Below are 26669 nucleotides of genomic sequence, written 5' to 3'. Positions count from 1 at the left end.
ATAGTTCAGCCCTCCAATGGTCTGAGGGACAGTGAACTGGCCCCCTGTTTAAAAAGTTTGAGGACCCCTGCTCTAGAACATTTTTCTGAGCTAAAGGAAGATTGAAGCCTTCAGATTGTACAGCTCCACTGATGGCCAAGAAAGACTGATAAAATTACTGATGGGTAGGTCTTGGTGAAATATCAGATAAGGAGAAAACTTGAAAGACTTCATAGAAAACAAGCAATATTATCTACAAAAAGATGAGAAATCAGGTAGCTATCATACTAATTATCCAAACACGAAACAGCAGATAGGAGGCACTTTCTTTACATTTCCAGAGATGGTGATAAAATAAATCCCATGTCTAGGCATGATATTAAGAGACTATAAGGGCAGCTTAAGAATTTTTTCTCATGTGAAAGAATGAATAAGAGTCATCACCATTTTATCTGTGTATGTAAGTAACGGTCTATCTCTACAGAATATATACATGTGTAAATGTGTGTGTAGGAGTGTGTGTGTGTGTGTGTGTGTGTGTGTGTGTGAGAGAGAGAGAGAGAGAGAGAGAGAGAGAGAGAGAGAGAGAGAGAGAGATACAGTGATATCGCAGTCACTGTAGGAGTTTCTCTATTAAAGTGGATAATAATAAAGAAAAGAATAGGATGGAATAGCTGACTACACCTCAGAAATGAAGAAAACTAGAATGGTATTAAATCAGTGTTTTCCAAAATGTGATTGCATAACAGTGGTGGAATGTGAGATGATGATATTAGGTGGTACACAAACCAAACTCAAAAAGTTATGCATTATTTTATTGTGTATTAAAACATATAATACAATAAGTCCTTATTTAACACCACTGTTATGTTCTTAGAACTATGGTGAAATAACCTATAATGAAATCAATTTTACCATAAGTTAATTGCTATAAACAAGAGTTAAGTTTCTTTGGCATCTCATCAACATTACAACAAAAAGGTATTGAATGAAACAACTGTTACTTGAGTGAGGGCCTACTGGATATTGCTTAAGGCAATCCTAAAATAGGTGATAATATAAGGTTGTCTATTTAAAAATGTGGCTTTTATAGTAAGGTGAAAATCCATAATATTATAAATTTGAATCAAAGCTTATTATTTGATGTTATAATGGCTACCATAAGAAAAGCTCAAGGCAAAAGTTAACACTGATTGATTCTGGAGAGTAAGGCTTTTACTATTAATATCATAACTTTTTGTGCTATTTTTTTAACCTTGTAAATGTGTGTTAAAATTAACACCTTAGTAATTTAAAAAATTCTCATTCATCAGATGATTGATTAAATGATTATAGAATGTTAAAGGATTGACAAAGGATGTCGATTCTTGATTTTTACATCTTCAGCCTTGGCTTTCTACTTGGTGAAATGTTTAGAAATTTTGGTTTTAAAGAACAGTGATGATTTGAAATGCTTTATGCCTGTGATGCAAGTTTGGTCATTTTTAAAATATATTCTTTACTTATCACAACCCTGTGTACTTTAAATATGACTGTTTTTATATGAATCCAACAAAGAGAAAGTCCCTTAATTTAAACATAAGGTTTTTAGAAGATAAAGGATATTTTTTGCTATTTTCTGGTGATCCATATGTTATCATTTATAGTATTTAAAACAATACCCTGATTATAGAAAAATTAATTTATCTTAATTTAGTTTTGAAAATGAATTTAAAGGAATAGAAATACTTGATTAATCTTTTTAAAATCAGTATTACTTAAATATGTTTACCAGCACTATATTTGTTTAGCTCTCATTTTCGATGCGGTCCAATTTGCAGCATTTCCCTGGTGACTTGGATGTTCCTATATAAAATGACTATATATTCCTCATGCTTTACTCATAGGTTTAATCATTACAACCAAAGCCTTTTTTCACATTCAGCTTTTAAATAACTAGATGTTTTAAATAACTAGGTGTCTTTCTGCATAGTCAGCATTTATATCTGTTAAACTTGTTGTTGTGTATTACTGCAACTGGTGTGATGATCTGTATAGCTTAGTAAGAACAGGTTTCTGCTGTGAAAGCAGATACCCACACTTAACAAAATCATTTCTTGGATCAGTAAACTTAATACAATGATGGGTTAACTTTCTTATTGTGTACCTCCCTTGAGAAAACACACATATGTAACACTCTCTCCTATTCCATATCTTAATTAGCTTAGATAAAAATGGGCTCATGCTTACAAATATGTCAAAGGTATTATTACATTAAAGACAAAGATGTGAATTATTATGCAGTTTATAAACCTTTTCTTAAAGTAATGCCTATATCACATGCATTTATAAGGCATCAAAGGTCTGAGTTGTAGTTGTAGTAGCTCTGCTGCTCACATATGTACACTCCTGCTGATATTTCTACTGTTACCAAACACCAAGGGTTTGCTGGTAGTGAGTGGTGTTCTATTAATGAGATGTGGTGGTTGCAAAGTAGTTTTATTTACCTGAAGCACGTAAAGGAGACAGGAGATTTACATCCAAAACTCTGCCTCCTCCAAGGGAGGCTTAGTTGTTTGTTGCTTATGTATACTATTTGGTTAATTACATGTTGATTTATTTTATTTTTTTCTTCTTCTTTTTGGTAATTGGCTATACTTATAGGTTGGGTTCCTGTTAAGCTTAGCCTGTTTACAGCCACACCTGCAAAATACTGTGCTACATTTGAACATTTAGCAAGAATAGCATTTAGTGAGATCCTTGTCCTTTCTAACACTTTGATTTTACTTAAAAATAATTCTAGGACCTCTGATAAGGAAGCAACAACTTCACTACAAATAGTGTTTCTTGACTTTTTCTTACTTCTGTAACAAAGATTAGTCTTTAGTTGCAGGAAGAAGAGATCTTGAACACCATTCATTTCAGACTGCACATTGGCAATTTACATGTACTTTGTTTTTTAATGCTCTTTTAATTAGGTGGTATCCACATTTTAAAGATAAGAAAAGAGGCTAAGAAAATCAGAATTCATACTCTAAAGCAATATGAAAGCTACCATGTTTTTTTATTAATAATCATCAGGTAGCCCTTTGCAAAAGTGGAAAAAATACGGGATTTTAGAGTAGACAGTGTGGATATGAACACCTAGCTCAGCCCTTACTTGATTTGTGATTTGGTCAGGTCATTATTTTTTCTGAGTGTTTAGTGTCCTTATTTATGATATGAGACTATTCATAAAGTAAAAATCACATTTGGCAATATCAAACTAGTAAATATTTATTTTATTATTACTAATTTCTATAAAAATTCTAATAGGAACTAGAAGGGATATTGCCATCCCTGTTACCTGCATTTGTACATGAGAAAACTGAGGTTAAGAATTTAAGTGACTTGCAAGGCCACAGAATTACTTCACAATGGATCCCATTCAAGAAACTGGATCTGCTGACCTAAATTTTAGCATCTTTAAAAATATGTATATTTTTATTGATTTCAGGGAGGAAGGGAGAGGGAGAGAGTGATAGAAGCATCAATGATGAGAAAGAATTATTGATCTGCTACCTCCTTCATGCCCCACACTGGGGATTGAGCCCGCAACCTGGGCATATGCCCTGACCTGGTAACGAACCATGACCTTCTGAGTCATAGGTTGATGCTCAACCACTGAGCCATGCCAGCTGGGCAATTTTAGTATATTTTCTTATAGGAGACTACATTGTCCTTAAATAGACCATTTCCTACATTTCTAGGTTATAGAAAGTGTGTGTGTGTGTGTAAATTTACATATTTTTAAAGTTAAAAGAAATTAACCTTCTTGGCAGGAGTTTATTTTTGGAATTAAGTGCAAAAATAACCAATGCCCAAGAGCACCTATTTGTAGACCTTACTGTTCACTCTTGCTCAAACCAGTTTTATATTGCTAAGTTCTCTTTTGTACTTTAGCAAAACTACGCTCCTACTCTGAGCCAGCTACTATGTTAGATTTTGGGAAAAAAACACACAGATGATAGAGTTAATAACTTTGCTCACTGTCAAGAATAAAATTCAATGTCTAGAAGAAGAGTCAATAATTTAGCAAGTGAAGATGAAATCTTGTTTGTAAAATAGACTATAATAAAGTTCTTATAGTTGAGATCTGGTCTCAATGAAATATAATAATAAATTACCTTTACTATTATTATTTTTCTCTATCAAAAAGAAATTTTAACCAATTGCAAAATAATGTATAGAAATAGGACATATCTATCATTTGTTCAGTAAAGTCACAATTTTCAGCAGAATTCATAAATCAACTCTTAGAAGCAGAATTCCATTTATGTAAAACAATTAAAAAAGTGAAAGGCAGGTTTCATTATATGAACATGTGATTAGAAATTCTGTAAGAGTATTTGTTGGAAAAATTTTTAATGTGGAGATTATTGTGTTTTTTTACTTTACTGAAGAAGGATTAAAATGTTTAAGAAGGAAATAAATGATAATAAAAATATGAATAGGATTCTTAAAAATAATGTAAAGTTGATTAAGTATAATTTTAAAATTAGACTTTCCTTAAATACATTCTTGAAAATGTACATACATATAACTATATAAAAAATGAATAAACTGCCCTAGCCTGTGTGGCTTAGATTGGTTGGGTGTCTTCTCATGCACTGAGAGGTTAGTGGTTGAATTCCTGGTCAGGGCACATGCCCAGATTGTATCTGGATCCCGAGTAGAGGGTGTGCAGGAGGTACAGATCCATATTTTACTCTCACATTGATGTTTTTCTCTCTGTCCCTCTCCTTTCCTCTAAAATTTAAAAACATAAAGGAGGTATTTTTAAAAGTGACTAAACTACAAGTTACAAGGGGCTTCTATTCATAGGAAGTTAAAACATGCTGAAATCACTTATAAAACGTTGTCATTTCACACAAGTTTAATATGCTTTTAGCATTTCATATATATTTTTTCTTCCATTATAAAAGTAATATATGTTTATTTTAGAAAAATAGAGAAGAAAAAGGAAGAAATAAAAATATCTGTGGCCTCAACACGTAGTAACAACCACCAGTTATGTTTTCTTCTGTCCATAATTTTTAAAGTAAAACATATACTTTATATATATATATATATATACACACACACACACACACACACACACACACACATACATATGCAAACATATACACAAATCAACTCAGTGAATTTTCACAAACTGAACCCATATTACCAGCATCCAGAATTAAAAAATAACATAATCAACATTCGAGAAATCCTTCACCTTACTGCTTCCAATTACTACCCACCGCCCATGGGTAACCACCATCTGATTTCTAACCATAGATCAGTTTTGTCTGTTTTATTTTAGATCTTCACCTGAAGATAGATAGGTATATATATATATATATATATATATATATATATATATATATATATTTTTTTTTTTTTTTTTTCCCCATTGTTTTATAGAGAGTGTGGAAGGGAGAGGGAGAGAAAGAGAGAGAAAAACATCAATATGAAAGAGACACATTGATTGGTTCCCTCCCACAGGCCCTCGTTCCCCTCAAATAGGGCTGGGGATATAACTTACAACCCAAGTATATATGCCTTGACCTGGAATCAAACTCACAACTCTTTGGTGTGCGGGCAGACCCTTTCACCACTGAGCATCATCAACTAGTCTGTTTTGTCTGTTTTTTTATTTTTATTTAATAACTCTTTATTGTTCAGATTATTACAATTGTTCCTCTTTTTTCCCCCCATAGCTCCCCTCCACCCGGTTCCCACCCCACCCTCTGCCCTTACCCCACCCCCACTGTCCTCATCCATAGGTGTACGATTTTTGTCCAGTCTCTTCCTTTACCCCCCACACCCCTTTCCCCCCAAGAATTGTCAGTCCACTCCCTTTCTATGCCCCTGATTCTATTATATTCACCAGTTTATTCTGTTCATCAGATTTTTTTATTCACTTGATTTTTAGATTCACTTGTTGATAGATATGTATTTGTTGTTCATAATTTTTATCTTTACCTTTTTCTTCTTCTTCCTCTTCTTAAAGAATACCTTTCAGCATTTCATATAATACTGGTTTGGTGGTGATGAACTCCTTTAGCTTTTTCTTATCTGTAAAGCTCTTTATCTGACCTTCAATTCTGAATGATAGCTTTGCTGGGTAGAGTAATCTTGGTTGTAGGTTCTTGCTATTCATCACTTTGAATATTTCTTGCCACTCCCTTCTGGCCTGCATAGTTTCTGTTGAGAAATCCACTGACAATCATATGGGTGCTCCCTTGTGGGTAACTAACTGTTTTTCTCTTGCTGCTTTTAATATTCTCTCTTTGTCTTTTGCCCTTGGCATTTTAATTATGATGTGTCTTGGTGTGGTCCTCTTTGGATTCCTTTTGTTTGGAGTTCTGTGTGCTTCCTGGACTTGTAAATCTATTTCTTTCACCACTTGGGGGAAGTTTTCGGTCATTATTTCTTCAAATAGGTTTTCAGTATCTTGCTCTCTCTCTTCTTCTGGCACCCCCAAAATTCTGATGTTGGTACGCTTGAAGTTGTCCCAGAGGCTCCTTATACTGTCTTCATATTTTTGGATTCTTTTTTCTTCTCCAGTTGAGTGTTTTTTGCTTCTTTGTATTTCAAATCTTTGACTTGATTCTTGGGATCCTCTAGTCTACTGTTAGATCTCTGTATAATATTTTTTATTTCAGTCAGTGTATGCTTAATTTCTAGTTGGTCCTTTTTCATATCCTCGAGGGTCTCGCTAAATTTATCGGCCTTTTCTAGGAAATTCTTGAAAAACCTTATAACTGTGGTTTTGAACTCTATATCCAGTCATTTGCTTTCCTCCATTTCTTTAATTTGTGATCTGTTTCTTTGTCTCCGCATTTTGGCTGCTTCTCTGAGTTGATAGAGTAGCTTTGTGTGCTAGGTGTCCTATAGGGCACAGTGATTCAGCCTCCCCAGTTACCTGAGGTGGACATTTTTGGTGCACACCTTTGTGGGCTGTGTGCACAGTCTTATTGTAGTTAAGCCTTGATTGTTGGTATCACTGGGAGGAATTGACCTCCCGGCCAATTGTCTGTGAGGATCAGCTGTGTCTATGCTGGGAGAACTTCTGTGCTGGATATACCCTTATGAGACAAGACTTGCAAAAGCCTCTGTGCTCAGCTTGCATGGGGTGGAGTCTCAGGGTGGAGCAGACAGCATTGGTTTCCCATCAGCCCTGCCCTAATAGGCCCCTGTGACTCAGTGTCTCATGGTAATCGTTGCAAGCACCTCTGAGAGAAAGCCGCCCTCCAGTTCCGCCTGCTCCTAGACAGTCCAGTTTCTCTCCGAATGAGTCTGGGTCCCCAGAGTCTCACCCCAAACTGGAGTTCAGTGCAGTTGTGAGCTTTTGTCTCCCTCCCACATGAGAAGGCCAGCCGCGCACTCAGTTGCCAGTCCTCTCCGCGCGTGTCTCAGTACCTCTGCTTCCTGCAGCTCCTCTGAGTCTCGGTGTGCTTTTCTCTTTCCTTCTAGTTATAGAATTTCCACTCAGCCAGCCTTCCTGTGGTTCTGGATGATGTCCGTTTTGTCTTTTAGTTGTAGTTTTGAAATTGTTGTGTGAGGCAGCAGTTTAGTTGTTTACCTGTGCCGCCATCTTGGTTTATTGTTTTGTCCATTTTTGAAGTTTATATAAACCATACATACTTATAAAAAATACTAGAGGCCCGATGCACGAATTCGTGCACGGGTGGGGTCCAGCTGGCACCCCCCATGATGGCTGATTGGGTCAGGCCAGTGAGGGGGAGGTCATGCAGGAGGTTGGCCCACCTGCCCTACCCCCAATCAGGGTCGGGGGGCCGATTGGGGCAGACTCTGATGGGGGGGGAGCCATGGGAGGTTGGCCAGCTGGCCCCACCCTGATCTGTCCAGGGCCTGCCAGGGGTAGGGGCCGCCCCTCCCCCCATCAGGCCAGTTGGCCAGCCGCAATGCACATCATAGCAACTGGTTGTTCCGGTAGTTCCGGTCATTCTGGCGTTTCGGTCGCTTGGCTTTTATATATATAGATAGCTTGATCATTGTTATTTCAAATTATAGCATAAACATTTCTATTTTGTTAAGCACTTTGTAAACGTACTTTGATTAGCTGCATAATCCTATACCCAGTAGGTACTGTAATTTACTTAACCATTCCTTTCTTGCTGCAAATGAACACATTGTGCACCAGTAGTTTTATTGCTAGCTTTACCCAGTGTCCAGATAAGTTTCTATTGAATGAGTCCAAAAAATGTCTTGCAAAGTATCATACTTTAAAAAGATATTAGCTTGTAAGAACATGTAATAAATAACTTCAAAATGCAATGGGTATTTAATTTTAAGGCGTGCCTTTAACATTTATGTAAAACACTGTGTAATATGAAAACACGAGAATACTCGTGATCCACCCATAATGTGTTAATATTCTGTGGACAAAAATTTTCCTGCCAGCTAGCCAAATCTGAAATCTATAGAGCAAGCCATCAAGGAAGGGCAGACTAGAACTCTCAGGCAGGAGCCGAAACTGTAGTTCACAGGTGGAATTTCTTTTCTTTTTTTTTTTTTGCCTTTTTATTGAATTTTATTTGCATGACACTGGTTAACAAAAGTATACAGGTTTCAAGTGTACAATTCCATAACATGTCATCTGTACACTGTGTGTTCGCCATCCTGCAGATGTATTTTTTAAAAAGTCTTTCTTTCCTTTCCAAGTCAACATACAAGTGATTGTCTTAATTCCAGTGAGCATCTAATTGAAAAAAACATCTAGCTTTCAGCATACTTAATGAGTTCACAAAGTTTATGAGACCTTTAATTCTTTTCACTAATATAATTTATTTTTTCATTTTAAATGAAATAATAGCACAGTTCAATAACCTCCTCCAATAATTGTACAAACACTGCCTAATTAGAAATATATATTACAAGCTACAAAATGTGTGTGTAAATTAGTTGAGGTATAAAAGTTTGTATTTGCCAAATGAGAGGCTGTTCAGAAGTGTTAATGTAAGTTCATTTACTGATTTGGGATCTTCTTCTCTTTATGTAACTGTAATAGAGTACGAATATATTTTCATGTTCGTGCACTGCAGTTGTTTTGTAAATTGTGCTTTGATGAAAGTGTCATGTCAATTTTCTTGTTTTAGACTGCAGTGATGAACATTAAAATATGCTGTTATCATTTGATCCTATATTGTGAGTTTTTATAAATGTTATTGCTAGCATTTGGTGAACATTATTATACTTTATGAAGGAAAAAGGGCCCATTTAATTTACATTTCACAAGGTTTGTTAATGGTTGCTGAATTATGCAGCAGACATTGTAATCCACACTATTTCTGGATGGACTCTTTTAAATAAAATTGTTTCACCAAATTGCTGGTGTATATCATCACAGTTCTGAGGAATGCTAGTGTCTAGTTTTTAACCAAAATACATTGTTCATTAATATGCATAGCTAAAGATGTCACCTACAGTGAGCCATCTGTACCCCAAATGCTTCTATGACGGAGTTCATGTGGTTTGGGAAATCCTGAATAACAGAAAGCATAATCTGTTCTCAAATGTTAGCTTGGTCTTCTCTTTATATTATATATTATATTATTATCTAATGTGTATTATATAATTATATTTTATGTGGCATTCAAAATAATGCAATATAATTATAATATACATAGTTACATTTATAACTATACAACTAATATAAATAACACATTCAATAAATATTTGGACATAATTTGATGAGAAATAGAAAAATTTAGAATAATTTATCATTAAATAATATCTAAAATTTTCTTGGTATTCAATGTAGAGAAGTAGTCACTCCTTTTAAGAGTCTAAGTGAGGACAGGAGAGGAGAGGAAATAATTGGAAAGAAAGACTTAAAACACTATCTATTTGAGTCCAGATGTTGTGGTTCAAACTATTGTTTAATAGTTGAGAAGAGACAGACCTTAATTGATGATGGAATATTAAGTGATAAAGGAGGAAATTCAATGTGGACCATAGAAAGGTACCATTCACATATATGGGTGAGGAATACAAATTGGACTGTGAATTATAACTCATGTTAGAGAGAATGATAGTACTGCTTTAATGGAGTAAATGGTATATTTTGATATCATGATTTGTAGAAAAGCTTAGTTGTGATGTATCAAGACAAGGAAACCCAACAAGTTTTATTGTAAAGGACAAGATGAAGGCGTGATTGAAGAAAACTTAATCAGTGGCTAATGTGAATGGTATGAACACTAGCAAATAAAGATTCCATGTGCTTGTTATTTTGATATTCCATTATTCCAAGTATTTCGCTATCTTGTTGAGCAGAGATTTCATTATACATTTATGTAAATTTTGTGTTTAAAGTGTCCAGTTTGGAGCATATTGAAGGTATATTTAATGTTAGTCATTAAACTTTCTTGACATTTTTTTGAGAGGCTTCCAGTCCGTTTTGAAGCTAAGCCGATTAGTAATAGATCTGAATAGGAATATGCTTTAATTCTGGAACCCCACATTTGCTAATTCACCTCATTGCTTAGGTGTCTTAACGCTCTTGAATGATTACTGAAGACATGCTCTTAAAATTCAGAATACAATTTTTTAATAATCAATAGTTTTGATGTTTTTTAAAAAGTGCCACCATTTTAAAATTCTATATGTGAAGCTCACAATTAAAATAAACATCAATCAGAACGTCAAACCTCAGGGAAGGTAGGGGATGGTGGGGGTAAGGGGGGGAGATCAACCAAAGGACTTATAAGCATGCATATAAGCCTAATTAATGGACACAGACAACAGGGGGGTGGGGGCATAAATGGGAGTGGGGGGTAATGGGGGAATAAGGACATATATGTAATACCTTAATCAATAAAGAAATTTAAAAAAAAGTTCAAGTGGTACCTCTCGAAACAGCTGTAAATAAGATATTTCTCATTATCCAGCAAAGGCCTTAGCCAGGAAAGTTGTAATACTGTATTTTACAGCTCTGATACATAACAAAAGGGAATTGGATTAAACAGGGAGATGTGTTATAGAAATTATATGCAGGTCTATCGTATAAAACACAGAGACCTCAGAATGAGCAGAAATCCTGGCTGACCACTCCCTTAACCCCATTTTTGTAGCATATTAAGTCAGAGGACTGAATGAATAACCTTATGCCTTTCTTTTGTTCCTTTCCATTAGAGCTAATTCAAATAGAGTAGCTCATTAAACAATTGTGTCTCCAGACTTTGAATTCTTTTTATTCACTTTCTATTTTATTTATGCACTTTCTGTAACTAGGGTGGAGAAAGCAAAATATGACTATTTTTGCTTAATATATGAACCCTAAACTTTAGCAATAGTTGAGGCATAACAGATTTATCTAGTACAGTTAGAATTTTTCATTTTAATGCTTGTATATTGAAGGTAAGAGTTCTTTTGGGACACATGATCCAGTTGTAGGCTTCCCTGATATTGTTTCTTGTATTTGTCTCACCATATTTCAAATGGATGTGGATGATTAGAGTGTAATATAATTGGATCTAATTAGAGCATAATTTTAGGGAGTGGGTGCTACTTGTGACAGGTGACCTAGGAAGTTGTTCATGAAATATGGATGGAAGGCTTTTGCGAACTGTAGCATGGGGAAGAAGTGATAAAGACTAAAATCTTTTAAGATCCTCATTCATAGCTACAGTGGAATGAAGGCCAATCATGCAGACCTAGGGGAACCAACTGTATCATAGACATGGGTACCAGATGGAATTGGCAGTAAGTGTCTAAGGCAATGATGGTAACAAATTCAGGTTCATTTCTGCTCATAGTTAGAGATAAACATTTAATTTTAGGAGAGAAACAAGGCAGTAATTTTATTCAGGCAAGGAAGATATGGTTAGCAGGTATGGTGATTAAGGGGGACTCTTTCAGTTTGAATCAAAGGGGGACCATGGCAGAGATGTAGACTAGGGCTCTGGGGAGAATGGCATGTAACCAGAAAAAGAGGACAGAAGCCTGCCATTCAGGGTGGGTAAACAGTGGGAATTAGCAGAGTAAACAAATGGTATAGATTAAAAAGCACAAACATTTTCAATTAATTTACTTAATTCAAACCAACTCAAAAAATATTTGTGAACATCCATATTGCTTTATGGATCAGTTGTACCCTGGGATCAATAGAAAGACCACACTGCCATGAAGTTCTTACCATTGTCTTTTGGTGGTTACAGATCTGGAAATAGAATTATGTAAGTGTTGCATAAGAACACTCACACAATTTTATATATTGAGTTTCTTACAAAAACTAAACTTTATTTCACAGTTATTGGAGACGAGGATTGAGGGGAGTAAAGGTAACCCCTTCTATGTTTTGTTTTAAACAGTTTATATTTGGTGGAGTTATAAGATATCTGAGAAATGACAAGGAAGGAGGACCAAATGAGGGACAGTGGCTTGGACATATGAAAGAATGAATGGGAAATTACCTTTCATAAGCAGTGCAGACACACTTGAGTAATAACTGAGAATGCAGGTACAATATGGCAGAAATTTTAACTCAGATGGCTGAGAGGGCCAAGGTTCTATTATTACTCCTTATGCTCCCTAAGTGCATTGCAAAGAGAAGTAGGAGGTGATTCATGATGTTAATGCTGATGCGGGTTGTGGCCTTTTTCATTTTCTCAAATGTATAGGAAGGTTTTTTGTTGTTTTTTCTCGGTGGAATCAAGAAATTTGAAAATCATCCTATTTTCAGTATTAAATTGTTAAATGCTGAGATAAAAATAATTTTTATTTTTAACAGATTTAGGCTGTAGAACTAAATGAAAAGGAGGTTCTTTCTAAAAAATCCTAAAAGTATAGAAAGCTTTTTATATTGTGACAGAGGCCTGGTGCACAAAATTTGTGAACTCGGGGTGGGGCAGGGGTGTCCCGCAGCCTGACCTGTGCCCTCTCTCAGTCTAGGAGCCCACGGGGAATGTCCGACTGAAAGCTTAGGCCCGCTCCCCAGAAGCAGGAGAGGCTCCCACCACTGCCACTGTGCTCGCCAGGCGTGAGACCGGCTTCTGGCTGAGTGGTACTCCCCCTGTGGGAGTGCACTGACCACCAGGGGGCAGCTCCTGTGTTGAGCGGGATCAGGCCAAAACCAGCTTTCCGACATCCCCCAAAGGGTCCCAGATTGTGAGAGGGTGCAGACCAGGCCAAGGGACCCCACTGGTGCACAATCGGGGCCAGGGAGGGACACGGGAGGTTGACCAGCTGGGGAGGGGCCATGGGAGGGCTCCAGGGTGTGTCTGGCTCGTTTTGATCAGTCCCGATCGGCCGGACCCCAGTAGCAAGCTAATCTACCGGTCGGATCGTCTGCCACCAGTGGTCAGTGCACATTATAGCGAGCAGTTGAGAAGCCTTAGCATATCGTTAGCATATTACGCCTTGATTGGTTGAATGGCTGACCAGCCAACCAGACACTTAGCATATTAGGCTTTTATTATATAGGATAACTATAGACAATGTATTCTAACAGTGGGGAGGAACATTGAGGGATCATATATCTGAATAAATATTTGAATAAAGAAATGAATAAATTTGGCATCTCCTTTGTTTTGACACTTGTCAAAAAGAATAGTAGTAATTTAACTATAATAAAAGTGTAATATGCTAATTAGACCAGACAGCTGAATGACCTCCCTGATGTCCTTCTGGACAACCTTCCATATGAAGCTGGGGCTGTGAGGGCCGAGGCAAGCCACTGTGGCTGCGAGGGCCGAGCCCCTTCACAAATTTCATGCATTGGGCCTCTAGTTTAACTATAATGAAAGTCACTGACCCTAGGAGTTTGTAAGTTAAAGTGGTTAATGTGGATGCAGATCTCACATGATATTTTATAGGAAAACTAGAGGCCCGATGCATGAAAATTTGTGCAAGAGTAGGCCTTCCGAAATAATAAAGATCAGAGCAGAGATAAACGACATAGAGACCAAAGAAACAATACAAAAGATCAACAAAACCAAGAGTTGGTTCTTTGAAAGGATAAATAAGATTGATGAACCTCTAGCCAGGCTCACCAAGAAGCAAAGAGAGAGAACCCAAATAAACAAAATCAGAAATGAAAGAGGAAAAGTAACAACAGAGCCCACAGAAATACAAAGGTTTGTTAAAAAATATTATGAACAACTCTATTCCAACAAACTAGACAACCTGGAGGAAATGGACATATTCCTAGAAAAATACAACCTTCCAAAACTCAATCAGGAAGAATCCAAACATCTCAATAGGCCAGTAACTGTGGAAGAAATTGAAGCAGTCATTAAAAAGCTTCTAGCAAACAAAAGCCTGGGGCCAGACGGCTTCACAGGGAAGTTTTACCAAACATTCAAGGAAGAACTAAAACCTATTCTCCTCAGACTGTTTCAAAAAATTCAAGAGATAGGAACACTTCCAAGTTCATTCTATGAAGCCAGCATCACCCTAATACAAAAACTAGATAAAGACAACACAATGAAAGAGAATTACAGACCAATATCCCTCATGAACATAGATGCCAAAATCCTCAACAAAATTCTAGCAAATCGGATCCAGCAGTACATCAGAAAGATCATACACCATGACCAAGTAGGATTTATCCCAGGGATGCAAGGATGGTACAATATCCGCAAATCAATAAACGTGATACATCACATAAACAAATTGAGAGATAAAAACCACATAGTCATAACAATTGATGCAGAAAAAGCATTTGACAAAATCCAACACCCATTTTTGATAAAAACTCTCAGCAAGGTGGGAATAGAAGGATCATACCTCAACATAATAAAAGCCATATATGACAAACCCACAGCCAACATCATACCCAATGGGCAAAAACTAAAACCATTTCCCCTAAAAACAGGAACGAGACAGATGCCCGCTTTCACCACTCCTATTCAACATAGTACTGGAAGTACTAGCCATTGCGATTAGACAAGAAGAAGAAATAAAAGGCATCCAAATTGGAAAAGAAGAAGTAAAACTGTCCTTATTCTCAGAAGACATGATACTGTACATAGAAAACCCTAAAGACTCCATCAAAAAATTATTAAACTTAATAAATGAATTTGGCAATGTAGTGGGTTACAAAATTAATGCCAAAAATCTATGGCATTTCTGTATACCAACAGTGAACTTACAGAAAGAGAGACTAAGAAAACAATCCCATTTACCATCGCACCAAAAAAATTAAGATACCTAGGAATAAACTTAACTAAGGAGGTAAAAGACCTCTACTCAGAAAACTATAGGACATTGAAAAAAGAGATAGAGGAAGACATAAATAGATGAAAGAGCATACTGTGTTCATGGATTGGTAGAAGCAACATCATTAAAATGTCCATACTACCCAAAGCAATCTATAGATTCAATGCACTCCCCATTAAAATACCAATGGCATATTTCACAGACCTAGGAAGAACTCTCCAAAAATTCATCTGGAATAAAAAAAGACCCTGAATAGCCACAGCAATCCTGAGAAAGAAGAACAAAGTAGGAGGGATCTCAATACCAGATTTCAAGCTGCATTACAAAGCTACTGTTCTCAAAACAGCCTGGTACTGGCACAAGAACAGTCATATAGACCAATGGAATAGAATAGAGAACCCAGATATCGACCCAAACCACTGTGCACAATTAATATTTGAAAAAGGAGGCATGAGCATACAATGGAGTCAAGACAGTCTCTTTAATAAATGATGTTGGGAAAATTAGACAGATACATGCAAAAAAATGAAACTAGACCATCAACTTACACCATACACAAAAATAAACTCAAAATGGATAAAGGACTTAAACATAAGACGGGAATCTAAAAAATACTAGAAGAATCCACAGGCAGAGAAATCTCAAACATATGCCAAAGCAATTTCTTCACCGATACCACTCCTAGGGCAATGGAAACTAAAGAGAAAATAAACAAATGGGACTACATCAAAATAAAAAGCTTTTGCACAGCAAAAGAAACCATCAACAAAACTATAAGAAAGCCCACTGTATGGGAGAACGTATTTGCAAATGTTATCACTGATAAAGGTTTAATCTCCAATATTTACAGAGAACTCATACAACTCAATAAAAGGAAGATAAACGACCCAATAAAAAAATGGGCAATGGACCTAAATAGATACTATTCTAAACAAGAAAGATGGAAGGCCAGGAGACATATGAAAACATGCTCAAAGTCACTAATTATCCGAGAGATGCAAATCAAAACGACAATGCATTACCATTTCACAACTGTCAGAATGGCAATCATCAACAAATCAACAAACGACAAGTGCTGGCGAGGATGCGGAGAAAAAGGAACTGTTGTGCACTGCTGGTGGGAATGCAGACTGGTGCAGCCACTGTGGAGAACAGTATGGAGTTTCCTCAAAAAACTAAAAATGGAACTTCCATTTGACCCAGTAATCCCACTTCTAGGAATATATCCTAAGAAACTAGAAACACAAATCAGAAAGGGTATATACACCCGTATGTTCATAGCAGCACAATTTACAATAGCTACGATTTGGAAATAGCCTAGGTACCTGTCAGCAGATGACTGGATCAGAAAACTATGTCATATCTACACAATGGAATACTATGCTGCTATAAAAAAGAAGGAATTTTTAACATTTACAGCAGCCTGGATGGAAATGGAGAGCATTATGCTAAATGAAATAAGCCAGTCAATGAAAGAAAAATACCACATGATCTCACTCATTTATGGATAATAAAGAACATTATAAACTGATGAACATAAAGATAGATACAGAGGCAGTAAAGCATCAAACAGACTGTCAAATTACAGCAGGAAGGTTGGGGAGGCATGGGGGAGATAAGAGATCAACCGAAGGACTTCTATGCATGCATATAAGCATAACCAATGGATGCAAGACAGTGGGGGTGAGGGCATGTATGGGAGTGGGGTGGGGGGGGGGCAATGGGAAGATATGTACACATGTAATACCTTAATAATTTTTTTAAAAAAAAGAGTAGGCCTTCCTTTCCCCAGGTGTTGGCACCAGCTTCCCTCCAGCATCCAGGAACCAGGCTGCCAGCACCAGCTTCCTTCCAGCACCCGGGGCCTGGGCTTCCCTCCTTTGGCTGCCAGCAGGCACCCAGGATCCAGGTTGCTTCCCTCCTCCGGCCGCCAGCAGGTACCCGGGACCCGGGCTGGCTTCCCTCGGGCTGCCAGCAGGCACCTGGGACCTGAGCTGGCTTCCCTCGGGCCTCCCGCAGGCATCTGGACCTGGGCTGGCTTCCATCCAGCCCTGGCTTTTGGAGGGCATTTGGGTGTGATCAGGCCGGGAGGGGAGGGCAGTTGGGGTGATCAGGCTGGCAGGGGTGGGCAGTTAGGCAGAGATCAGGCCGACAGGGGAGTGGTTAGGGGGTGATCAGGCAGGCAGGCAGAGGTGGTTATGAGTGGTCAGACAGGCAGGCAGGCAGGCGAGTGGTTAGAAGCCAGTGGTCCTGGGTTGTGAGAGGGATATCCGACTGCCTTGTCGGATCGGGCCTAAACCAGCAGTTGAACATCCACCAAGGGGCCCCAGTTTGGAGAAGGTGCAGGCTGGGCCGAGGGACACTCCCCCCATGCACAAATTTCATGCACCGGGCCTCTAGTAATATATATATATATAAAGTTGTGAAATGTTTCAAACATACAGAAAGGTAAAGATAAAAATATACGTAGGTATTCAACACCCATATTGAGAACAAATATATTGAACACCCCTATCTCTCACTCATACTTAACAAATATTTTAATTCTACTTTTTGATACAGATTTTTAAACAGAAATATAACATGTCAGTTGGAGTTGAATATCTCTTTTAATCTTCTCCAAATAAAAATTTGCACTCCGTGAGATTGCAAAATAAGGCTTGTTATATAGGTGTATGAGTTTAAATAATTTTAATGTGCTTTTTAAAATGTTAAGGCCATTTTAATTATTAAGAAAAATATTCAGTATAGTTTTTTCCATTAAAAAAGCTTAACTATAAACTATCATATTACAAATAAAAGTTTAGTGATGATTAGTTCAATTTCTTTTCAAAAGGAAATTATTTGCAAATAAAGAGTATGTTGTTTACCAGCTGAATAACTCTTCACAATTTTATATGGCAGGGCACTTTTCTGGTACCTGTGCTTCATATATTTACTTTTTTACCACATAGAAATCTACACAAAGAACTTCAGTGCTAAACTGGTAACATTGGTTACTTTGGCTGGAGAGATGGTATCATGTAAAGTTTGCCATTCTAAATTACTTTGGTACTATTTACAATTTTATATAGTAAGCATATATTATTTAGGAATTTAAAAAGATAATGTTAAACATAGGTACTTTTAAATTATCTCCTAAAATATATAGTACTAACTTCAACATCTCCTTTTCACATTGGACATGATTTGAAAAGAGCATCTATACCTATACTTACACACACATATATATATATATATATATCTGTGTGTATAGGTATAGATGCTCTTTTAAATGCTGAGATAAAAATAATTTCTATTTTCTACAGATTCTGTGTGTATGTGTGTGTGTGTGTGTGATGTATATCTCACTTGTATATGTATCTCACCAGTCAAATAAGAATATTGCTTCCTTGTATTCCTCACATTGCTCTTTCCAATATATTCAGAAAATTAAAAGGAAACAATATTTTCTTCATTATACCATGATATTTATGCTAATTTGATGGGAGGGGATGCCATTATTTTTTTCTATATTTTGTTAACAGAGAATGTTCTCTTTTTAATCCAGCATGGTTAACAATTTTTGTTTTTCACACATTTGATTATGTCTCCTTGGAGGGGGAAGTAATGCTGTGCTAATTTAGGAAATTAGCAATGTGTTAATAATTTGACAAGCCTACTCTGGGTTGTATAACTAAAATCTGTTATGAACCATCAATAGAGAAAGTAACATAACTGATATATGGAATCTAATATATATTACAATTTATTTTTTTATGATACTTGCTTTTCTATTTCTGGGAGTAATCAAACTTCAAGTAAACCAAAGGTGAAGAATAACAATAACTTTAGAAGAAAGATACAACTCTGTTGATTTTTACTCTTATATTTCCTTAAAAAATAGAGTGCTTAAGTCTCTGAGGTTCATTAATTATATTTTAAGGTAATTACTTGAATATTATTTAATTACAGTAATTTGATCTTTTATGTTTTGCTTGTTGAGAGACATAGTTTCAGATGATACCATGCTTTTTGAAAATGTTTTCTCATTGTTTTTCTCTCAGTGACCATTGTTTTATTTTATTTCTAGGTAAAAGAGTGGCTCTGTTTAAATTGTCAGATGCAAAGAGCTCTAGGAGGTGACCTGGCTCCAATTCCATCATCACCCCAGCCCAAACCGAAGACAGCCCCAGTTATTCCCGCATCAGTGGTGAGCAAACCATCCCCACAGTCACAGCAGATTTCTCCAAAGAAGGATACTGTACCCAAACAGGATATCTCAAAGGCACCTGAGTCTAAAAAGCCTCCACCACTATTGAAACAACCAACCCTTCACGGTTCTCCACCCGTCACGGCCAAGCAGCCTCATGTGGCAGAATCCTCATCCAAGCCAGCCCCTCCCAAAGAGCCTTCTGTCCCATCTGAGCTGGCCAAGGTCCCCATGGCTGATGATAAACCAAAGCAGCCCAAAATGGCAAAGCCAGCCACAGACATTGTGTCTTCATCGTCAACAGCAACAAAACCTGATATTCTAAGCTCCAAAATACAATCCCAGGATCAAGAGAAAACAACTCCTCCTCTGAAAACAGACTCTGCCAAACCTTCACAGAGTTTTCCACCAACTGGAGAAAAAGTCACCCCATTCGATTCTAAAGTCATACCTCGACCTGCATCAGATTCGAAAATTATATCACATCCTGGGCCCAGTATGGAGAGCAAAGGTAAAAAACAAGTGGACCCGGTCCAAAAGAGGGAAGAACCCAAGAAAACACAAACCAAAATCAGCCCTAAGCCAGATGCCAAGCCTGTGCCAAAAGGGTCACCAACACCTTCCGGCCCACGACCTACCACTGGCCAAACTGCCCCCCCATCTCCCCAGCCACCAAAGCCTCAGGAGCAGTCAAGGCGTTTCAGCCTGAATCTGGGAAGTATTACTGATGCTCCTAAATCACAGCCCACCACTCCTCAAGAAACTATGACTGGGAAACTCTTTGGGTTTGGAGCATCAATCTTCAGCCAGGCATCAAATTTAATCTCCACAGCAGGCCAGCCTGGATCTCATTCACAAAGTGGGCCAGGGGGCCCAGCAAAACAAGTCCCTCCTCCTGCACAGCCACCCCCTTCTCAGGGGCCACCCAGGTCTACAGGTCAGGTACCACCAGCACCTGCAAAGGTTCTTCCTGTGAAAAAAGAAACAAAAGCTCCAGAAGCTGAAAAATTAGAGCCCAAAGCTGAGCAAGTTCCAACAGTCAAAAGAACAGAAACAGAAAAGAAGCCTCAGCCTATTAAGGATCGAAAACCTTCAGCAGCTGAGCCTCCGAAGGCTGCTCTTCCCCCGCAAGTGGAGAAACCCTCCAAACCAGAATCAGCCTGTCCTCTCTGCAAAACTGAACTCAACGTAGGTTCTAAGGAGCCTCCTAATTTCAACACTTGCACCGAGTGCAAGAATCAAGTGTGTAATCTCTGTGGATTTAACCCTACACCACACTTGACTGAGGTAAGCGATATTTATATTACATATGGATGTGAGATGATTGTCTTCATTCTGAAATATTTGGTAGCCAAATTTCTAAGCAAAAAATACATTTCTAGTAAAGAAAGCAAATAAATATTGATACCTTAGAAGAAGTTTCAATTCTTATAGGTTTACGTACTTATTTAAAAAAGTTCATGTAATTTATACTTTTCTGGGTTAATGCACCAGAAGTAAGAAGATGATATAAGCTGACAACTTAAAATAACAACTATCCCAATCCTTTATGAATTAACCACCTATAGCTTTGGAGGACTGTCTGGTTTTCACCTATAAACAACAACTAAGAGAAGTAATTTACTATTTCCAGTTTTTCTAATCCTTCCACTTTCTTTAATACATAAAAAAGAAGTTTGGTTGGTAGTTCTGTTTGAGCTGTTATTTGGCATAAATATAATAAATTATTTAATAAGAACTATGGAAAGAAAAAAATATGGTATTTAACTGACTAATATCAGGGAACTTTTTTTTTTAATGGAGCAACAAGAAAACTTTTTCCACAAAGTAAATGACTAAAAACAGCCAATTTCTACCTAATCCTATATAATAAAAGGATAATATGCAAATTGACCCTAACTGCAGAACGACCAGTCACTATGACACGCACTGACCACCAGGGGGTAAACACTCAATGCAGGAGCTGCCCCCTGGTGGTCAGTGCGCTTCCACAGGGGGAGCGCTGCTCAGCCAGAAGCCGGCAGCACTAAGGATGACCAACTGACGGCTTAGGCCTGTTCCCTCCCCCGAGTGGTCCCAGACTGTGAGAGAGCGCAGGCCAGGCCGAGGGACCCCTCCCACCCTGAGTGCATGAATTTTCGTGCACTGGGCCTCTAGTACAGTTACAAAAGAATGAATCTATGAGCCTTAGTAATGTGTTAGGGCTGTTAAAATTTTGACTCTTTGGAGACTGACGGGTTAAATGATAGCTGCTATTGTAGATAACTAGCAACAATGTTTTAATCATTTTGGGATTGAATTTTAAATAGTTGTTCATTGTTTTTATACACATCAAAAATATTTAGGGATTATTTTATATCATTCTCCTCAATTTTGTAATTGATTGGAATGAGAAATTGTACTGATTTTTAGCAACTATACAAAAGAAACAAGAATCTTGCTGTTGTTTTCAAGTTGTTGTTTTTAAGAATAAACCATACAATATTTTAATTTTTGGTTTTCTCAGTAAGCATGTTCTCAATAATGTTTCATTCAACGTCCTTTCGTTATAATGTTGATGAGGGGAAAAATGATTTCTGGCTAGAGAAGTGGAGTTTCCACCTTCTCTCCATGTCTTTGTCGGTTTTCTCTGAGGCCTTCAGTTTCCTCCCAGGTCTTATATAAACATGTGTGTGTATATATATTTGTATGTATACATTTGGGCCAATTTGGTCAATGTTTGGAGCTGTGAAATGAGAGCCCTGAGTAGAGAATCAAACCTTTCACAGAAATCTTTGATTTTTTATAGGTTGCTCAATTATCCTTTAGAGGTGGTAATTTGGAAAGGAGAGTTCTTGAATAAAGCAGAGAGCTATCTAGGGATAGAATTTAAATAGTTTGAAAATATAAATGGTTTCAAGTTTTAAATGGTTTAGGTGAAGTCCAATTTAAATGTGATCAGTTAGAGTTAGACAATCTTTCATTGTTCAGATTATTTTGTTGTGTAGTAATTTCTTTGAGTTTTGAAGGTCGTGTTTCAGAGGAGAAGAAAATTCGATGTAATAAAAGCAGTGTATTAGTGTTTCTGGCTCAATTTGACTGCACTAATCCATAAGAAGTTTTCAGTTAGTAGGTCTTAATGCCTCTGGTCTCCAGCTGAAGTCCATTGGCAAACTTGGCATCTAGGCAGTGGATAATCCGTGCTCTAATAGTTTTTGTTATTATTCCCTAAAGGACTTGAGAGGACTGGATGAAGGGGTTGGTTGAAGAGAAAGGCACATGTGTGTGTGCATATGTGTGTGTGCATACATGCACATATGTGTCCAGGAAATTGTAAATGTGATATATAGGCTTAACTCATGGTGCTCTCCTTCATACTGTGGTTAGGAAGGCACCTCCTTCTTGATCCTTGTTTTATTTCTATGGCTTCTTCATTCTCTTTATAGTATTTTTCATGTGACCCAATATTTTCTGCAGGGCTGGCACTGTACTTGCATTGTAGTTCTAGAAAACACTTTCTGAAAATACTCATACTTTATGCCTGCAATGTAAAGAGATATGGTATTCCTTAAGAAAGGATTCGATTATTTCTATTTATTTTTCTAATAAAACACATTAGACTGTTTTAGAAGCTTCTACTGCACTAATCACTGTGAGGCTCCAGGACTTCTTTTTCGGTTGGTGCCATGCCCTCCTCTTTGCTGTTCTGTTCCTCTAGTGGCCAGAGGAGCCAGTCCTACTTTATCATGGGTGAGGAAGCTCTTCCTCCCTCTGTTAAGCAAATATCCCTGTCTCTGGGGTGGTTTCCTGTCCAGCAGTTCACACTCCACATCCCCCACACCACAGGGGAGTGCCAGGGGCTGCCTGCAGGGCTCTGGGGTGTAGCCAGGCTTCAGCCTAAGCCTTATGGTTTAACTGTTTGATGCCCAGTATGTATAAATGGTGCTATCTATGATCCATCAATCTCTGCTAGCAAGGAACACTTGTTTTAGGCATTAGTTTCTGCCAACTCAGGGAGTATTTCATCTTGGAAGGAATCTTAAAAGCGGCTGCAAGGCTTTCTGGAAAAGAGAGTTTGTAGCATTTAGAAGCACACTAAAGAAAAACAGATTAAATTGGTAATCAGTTTACCTAGTGAATTTTCAGCATTCTGGTTCAGTTCAAATGCAAAAAGATGTCAAATTACTCATAGTGGTTATTTATTGTTTGTATTATTCTCTATCAAAGTAACTTTTACTATGAACATAAGACTTAAAATTACGTATTTTTATGTTTCGTGAAGTCCTAGAGTCATACTTTTGCTTCCCTAGTAAAATAATTATGCATGACCTAAATGGTGTAGGAATAGCTTGCATGTATTTGTCACTTTGCTTTTACTAAAATTTGTTAGTATGCAACAAATGGGCCTTTTGAGCCAATTAAGACACAGCAGTGAAACAGAGACCCCTTCAGATCTTCACTCTCCAGCCAGAGTGGCTTCTGCGTTCTTTGTCAAATATTCAAGGAAGGCCTAGTGGGGACAACCTGCACTTGTTAGTCTGGCAAACACATACTATCTTGCCTTCAGTTTGAAGATCATTACATAAGATTTTTAAATCATATATATGAAAAATTAAAGATAGAAAGAATGTTAAAAAATCAATAAGGATAAAAGAATTCTACTAATTACTTTTAAAAGAACTACATATAATGGAGATCTGCATTCTAAGTAAAAATGTGTGTCATGTATGGCAAAGAGTGACACTTGATGGCACTTTTTGATTGACATAAGAAAGTTGATAAGTTTGTTGGCAGGACTGTAATTATTCTCATTTTTTTTAAAAATTAAGTTTTGTTAAACTCATTTGCCTTAACCTGGCACACCCATTTCAAGTAATTTATCTAACATATCAAAATACAATAAAAAAATAGGTATAAGTGTTTTACTCCTCCCTAGTTTATACAGTAACAGGAAGTAGAACACCCTTAATTTCTCAGTTTTCAAGAGTAGAATGCACTTCAGTATTGAGATACTGCACAGTTATTTACCTCATATGAGATAAGTCAATGAGTGTTCACTTGAAAGAATGTGCAATGTATAAAGTTTTGTGAAAAAAAGAAGTCAATAAAAATATGTAGGTGTCTGGTCAAGATGGCGGAGTAGATAAACACTTTGCTCGCCGCGTCTTATGACCACATCAAAATTACAACTAAATTATAGAACAGTCAACCTGGAGAACCATCTGAAGACTAGCTAAACAGAACTCCTATACTTCCCTACATCTTTATTTTCTATCCATTCTTTGAGATTCATCATTTCCCCTTACTTTTTGTTCTATGCTCCAGTCAACCCTCATATATAGTATTGCAATTGTCTGTTTATGTAACCTCGCCAGAAAGTAAGTGACTCCTGGAGCACAATTAGTATTATCTAAATGCCAGGACATAGTAGGTAGTCTACATATTTGTGCAGTGGAGTAAAAACAGAATTTATGAAAATGGCATGTAGAATGAAGTACATGCTCTATGTTAATAGTATTATAATTTTAGTTGAAAATAGTTTGAAACTTATTTAATTCTATATTGACTACAAGAATTTTTAAAGTCCTCCTAAAAGTCTTCCATACTAATATGTATCTCTTCGCATATATTCTTAAAGTATGGAAGGATTAGAAAGAAGATAATTTTTACATGAAAAAATAATAACTTTATATTTTTTTAATTATTTGCTTAAATATAACCTCAATGAAGCCAGCCACAAACACTCTATAACCTGCCAGTCTCCCATAATGCAGTTTTCTTACTCTGCACCTTTTTTTCTTTTGTCCACAGCACTTACTACCTTGTTATGTAATATTTAATTTACTAATTTATTATTTTTTTGAAAAATTATCTCTCTACCTCACTGAAACACAAGTTCCATGAGTGGCAGGCCCTTGACATAAAATGGACTCTTATAAAATCTTTACTTGGCATGCTATAGACTCACAAAATCTTTGTAGAATGAATAAATTTATCCCATATAGTTATTTCAGATATAGTATCTAAGTTAGGTAAACTAGAATATTGAATCAAAATGCTAAGAGGTCAACCTCATATCTGGTTAGCTGCAAATATTTTTCACCTTTTCCTAGTATGCCTCCTTTCAAAAGGTGAAGACACATGCCACATATATTGAAAACTTTCTTCAAACAAATTTTCATTACAAAATTGAGCTCATAAAGGATAATGTATCTTCTGAGGATTAAATTAATGAAATTAAGCTTTAAGGAAAAGAGACAGTGGTTTTGGTAATTCATAGAGAGGAAGCGTAGCAGGGTGTCAACATAGCTCCTATGTCATCTCTTAGTGGCTTTGTTTCTTCTATAAAATGATATATGGATCTACCTCATTGGGCTGTTTTAAGGATTAGAAGAGTTCAAATACTAGTTTTCGTAGCTATAGTTGTCAGATCTAGGAGGCATATGGTGTCAAGATACACCTTTTGTTAAACAGACAATATAAAAATGATGCTTTTCTAAGTAAAGTTTTACCTATAAGAAGAGTTAAACTGCTTAATGAAATGTATTTTGATGTTAAATAGCAAGTGTAGGCCTTTTCTCCAGGCTTGAAAGATTTTTATCAGATTATCCTATATAATAAAAGCCTAGGTGGCACGACACCCTTGCGTGATGTCATCACAAGATGGCCACCACAAGATGGCTGCCCTCATGTCATCACAATATGGCCATCACAAGATGGCCACCACAAGATGGCTGCCACAAGATGGTTGGCAGGGGAGGGCAGTTGGGGGCCATCAGGCTGGCAGAGGAGGGCAGTTGAGGGAGACCAGGCTGGCAGGGGAGGGTAGTTGGGAGCGACCAGGCCTGCACGGGAGGACAGTTGGGGGAGACCAGGCCTGCCGGGGAGGGCAGTTGGGGACAATTAGGCTGCAGGGGAGCAGTTAGGCATCAATCAGGCCAGCAGGGGAGCGGTTAGGGTGCGATCAGGCAGGCAGGCAGGCAAGCGGTTAGGAGCCAGCAGTTCCAGATTGTGAGAGGGATGTCTGATTTCCGGTTTAGGCAGTTGAATATCCCCCAAGGGGTCCCAGATTGGAGAAGGTGCAGGCCAGGCTGAGGGACACCCCCCACCCCTGGTGCACGAATTTCATGCACCAGGTTTCTAGTTTTATATAATACTAGAGGCCTGGTAAACGAAATTCATGCACGGGTAGGGTCCCTAGCGGCTGCCGGCTGCTGGCCGGGGCCTTCCTTTTTTTTGTGCTGCCTCCTGGTGGTCAGCGCACATCATAGAGAGCAATCGAACTCCTGTTCGGTCGAACTCCCGAGGGACACTTTGCATATTAGGC

The 26669-nt window shown here is 37.5% G+C and overlaps 1 protein-coding gene across 6 annotated transcripts in view; it reads left to right on the top strand.

Moving 5' to 3' along the window:
• PCLO (piccolo presynaptic cytomatrix protein) overlaps positions 1-26669 on the top strand; it is a 309161-nt gene that overhangs the window by 19349 nt on the left and 263143 nt on the right. For all 6 annotated transcript variants that reach the window (XR_013960307.1, XM_080663233.1, XM_080663234.1 and 3 more), the window contains exon 3: positions 19244-20650. Coding sequence is in view for 5 of the 6 variants with exons in the window: in XM_080663233.1 (XP_080519359.1) it covers positions 19244-20650 (1407 nt within the window). In the remaining variant the exon portion in view is untranslated. The remainder of the gene's footprint in view (positions 1-19243; positions 20651-26669) is intronic.

The sequence above is a fragment of the Plecotus auritus genome (assembly GCF_963455305.1).
Source record: "Plecotus auritus genome assembly, chromosome: 4".
Lineage (NCBI taxonomy): Eukaryota > Metazoa > Chordata > Mammalia > Chiroptera > Vespertilionidae > Plecotus > Plecotus auritus.
This window is presented reverse-complemented; position numbering and strand designations above follow the sequence as displayed.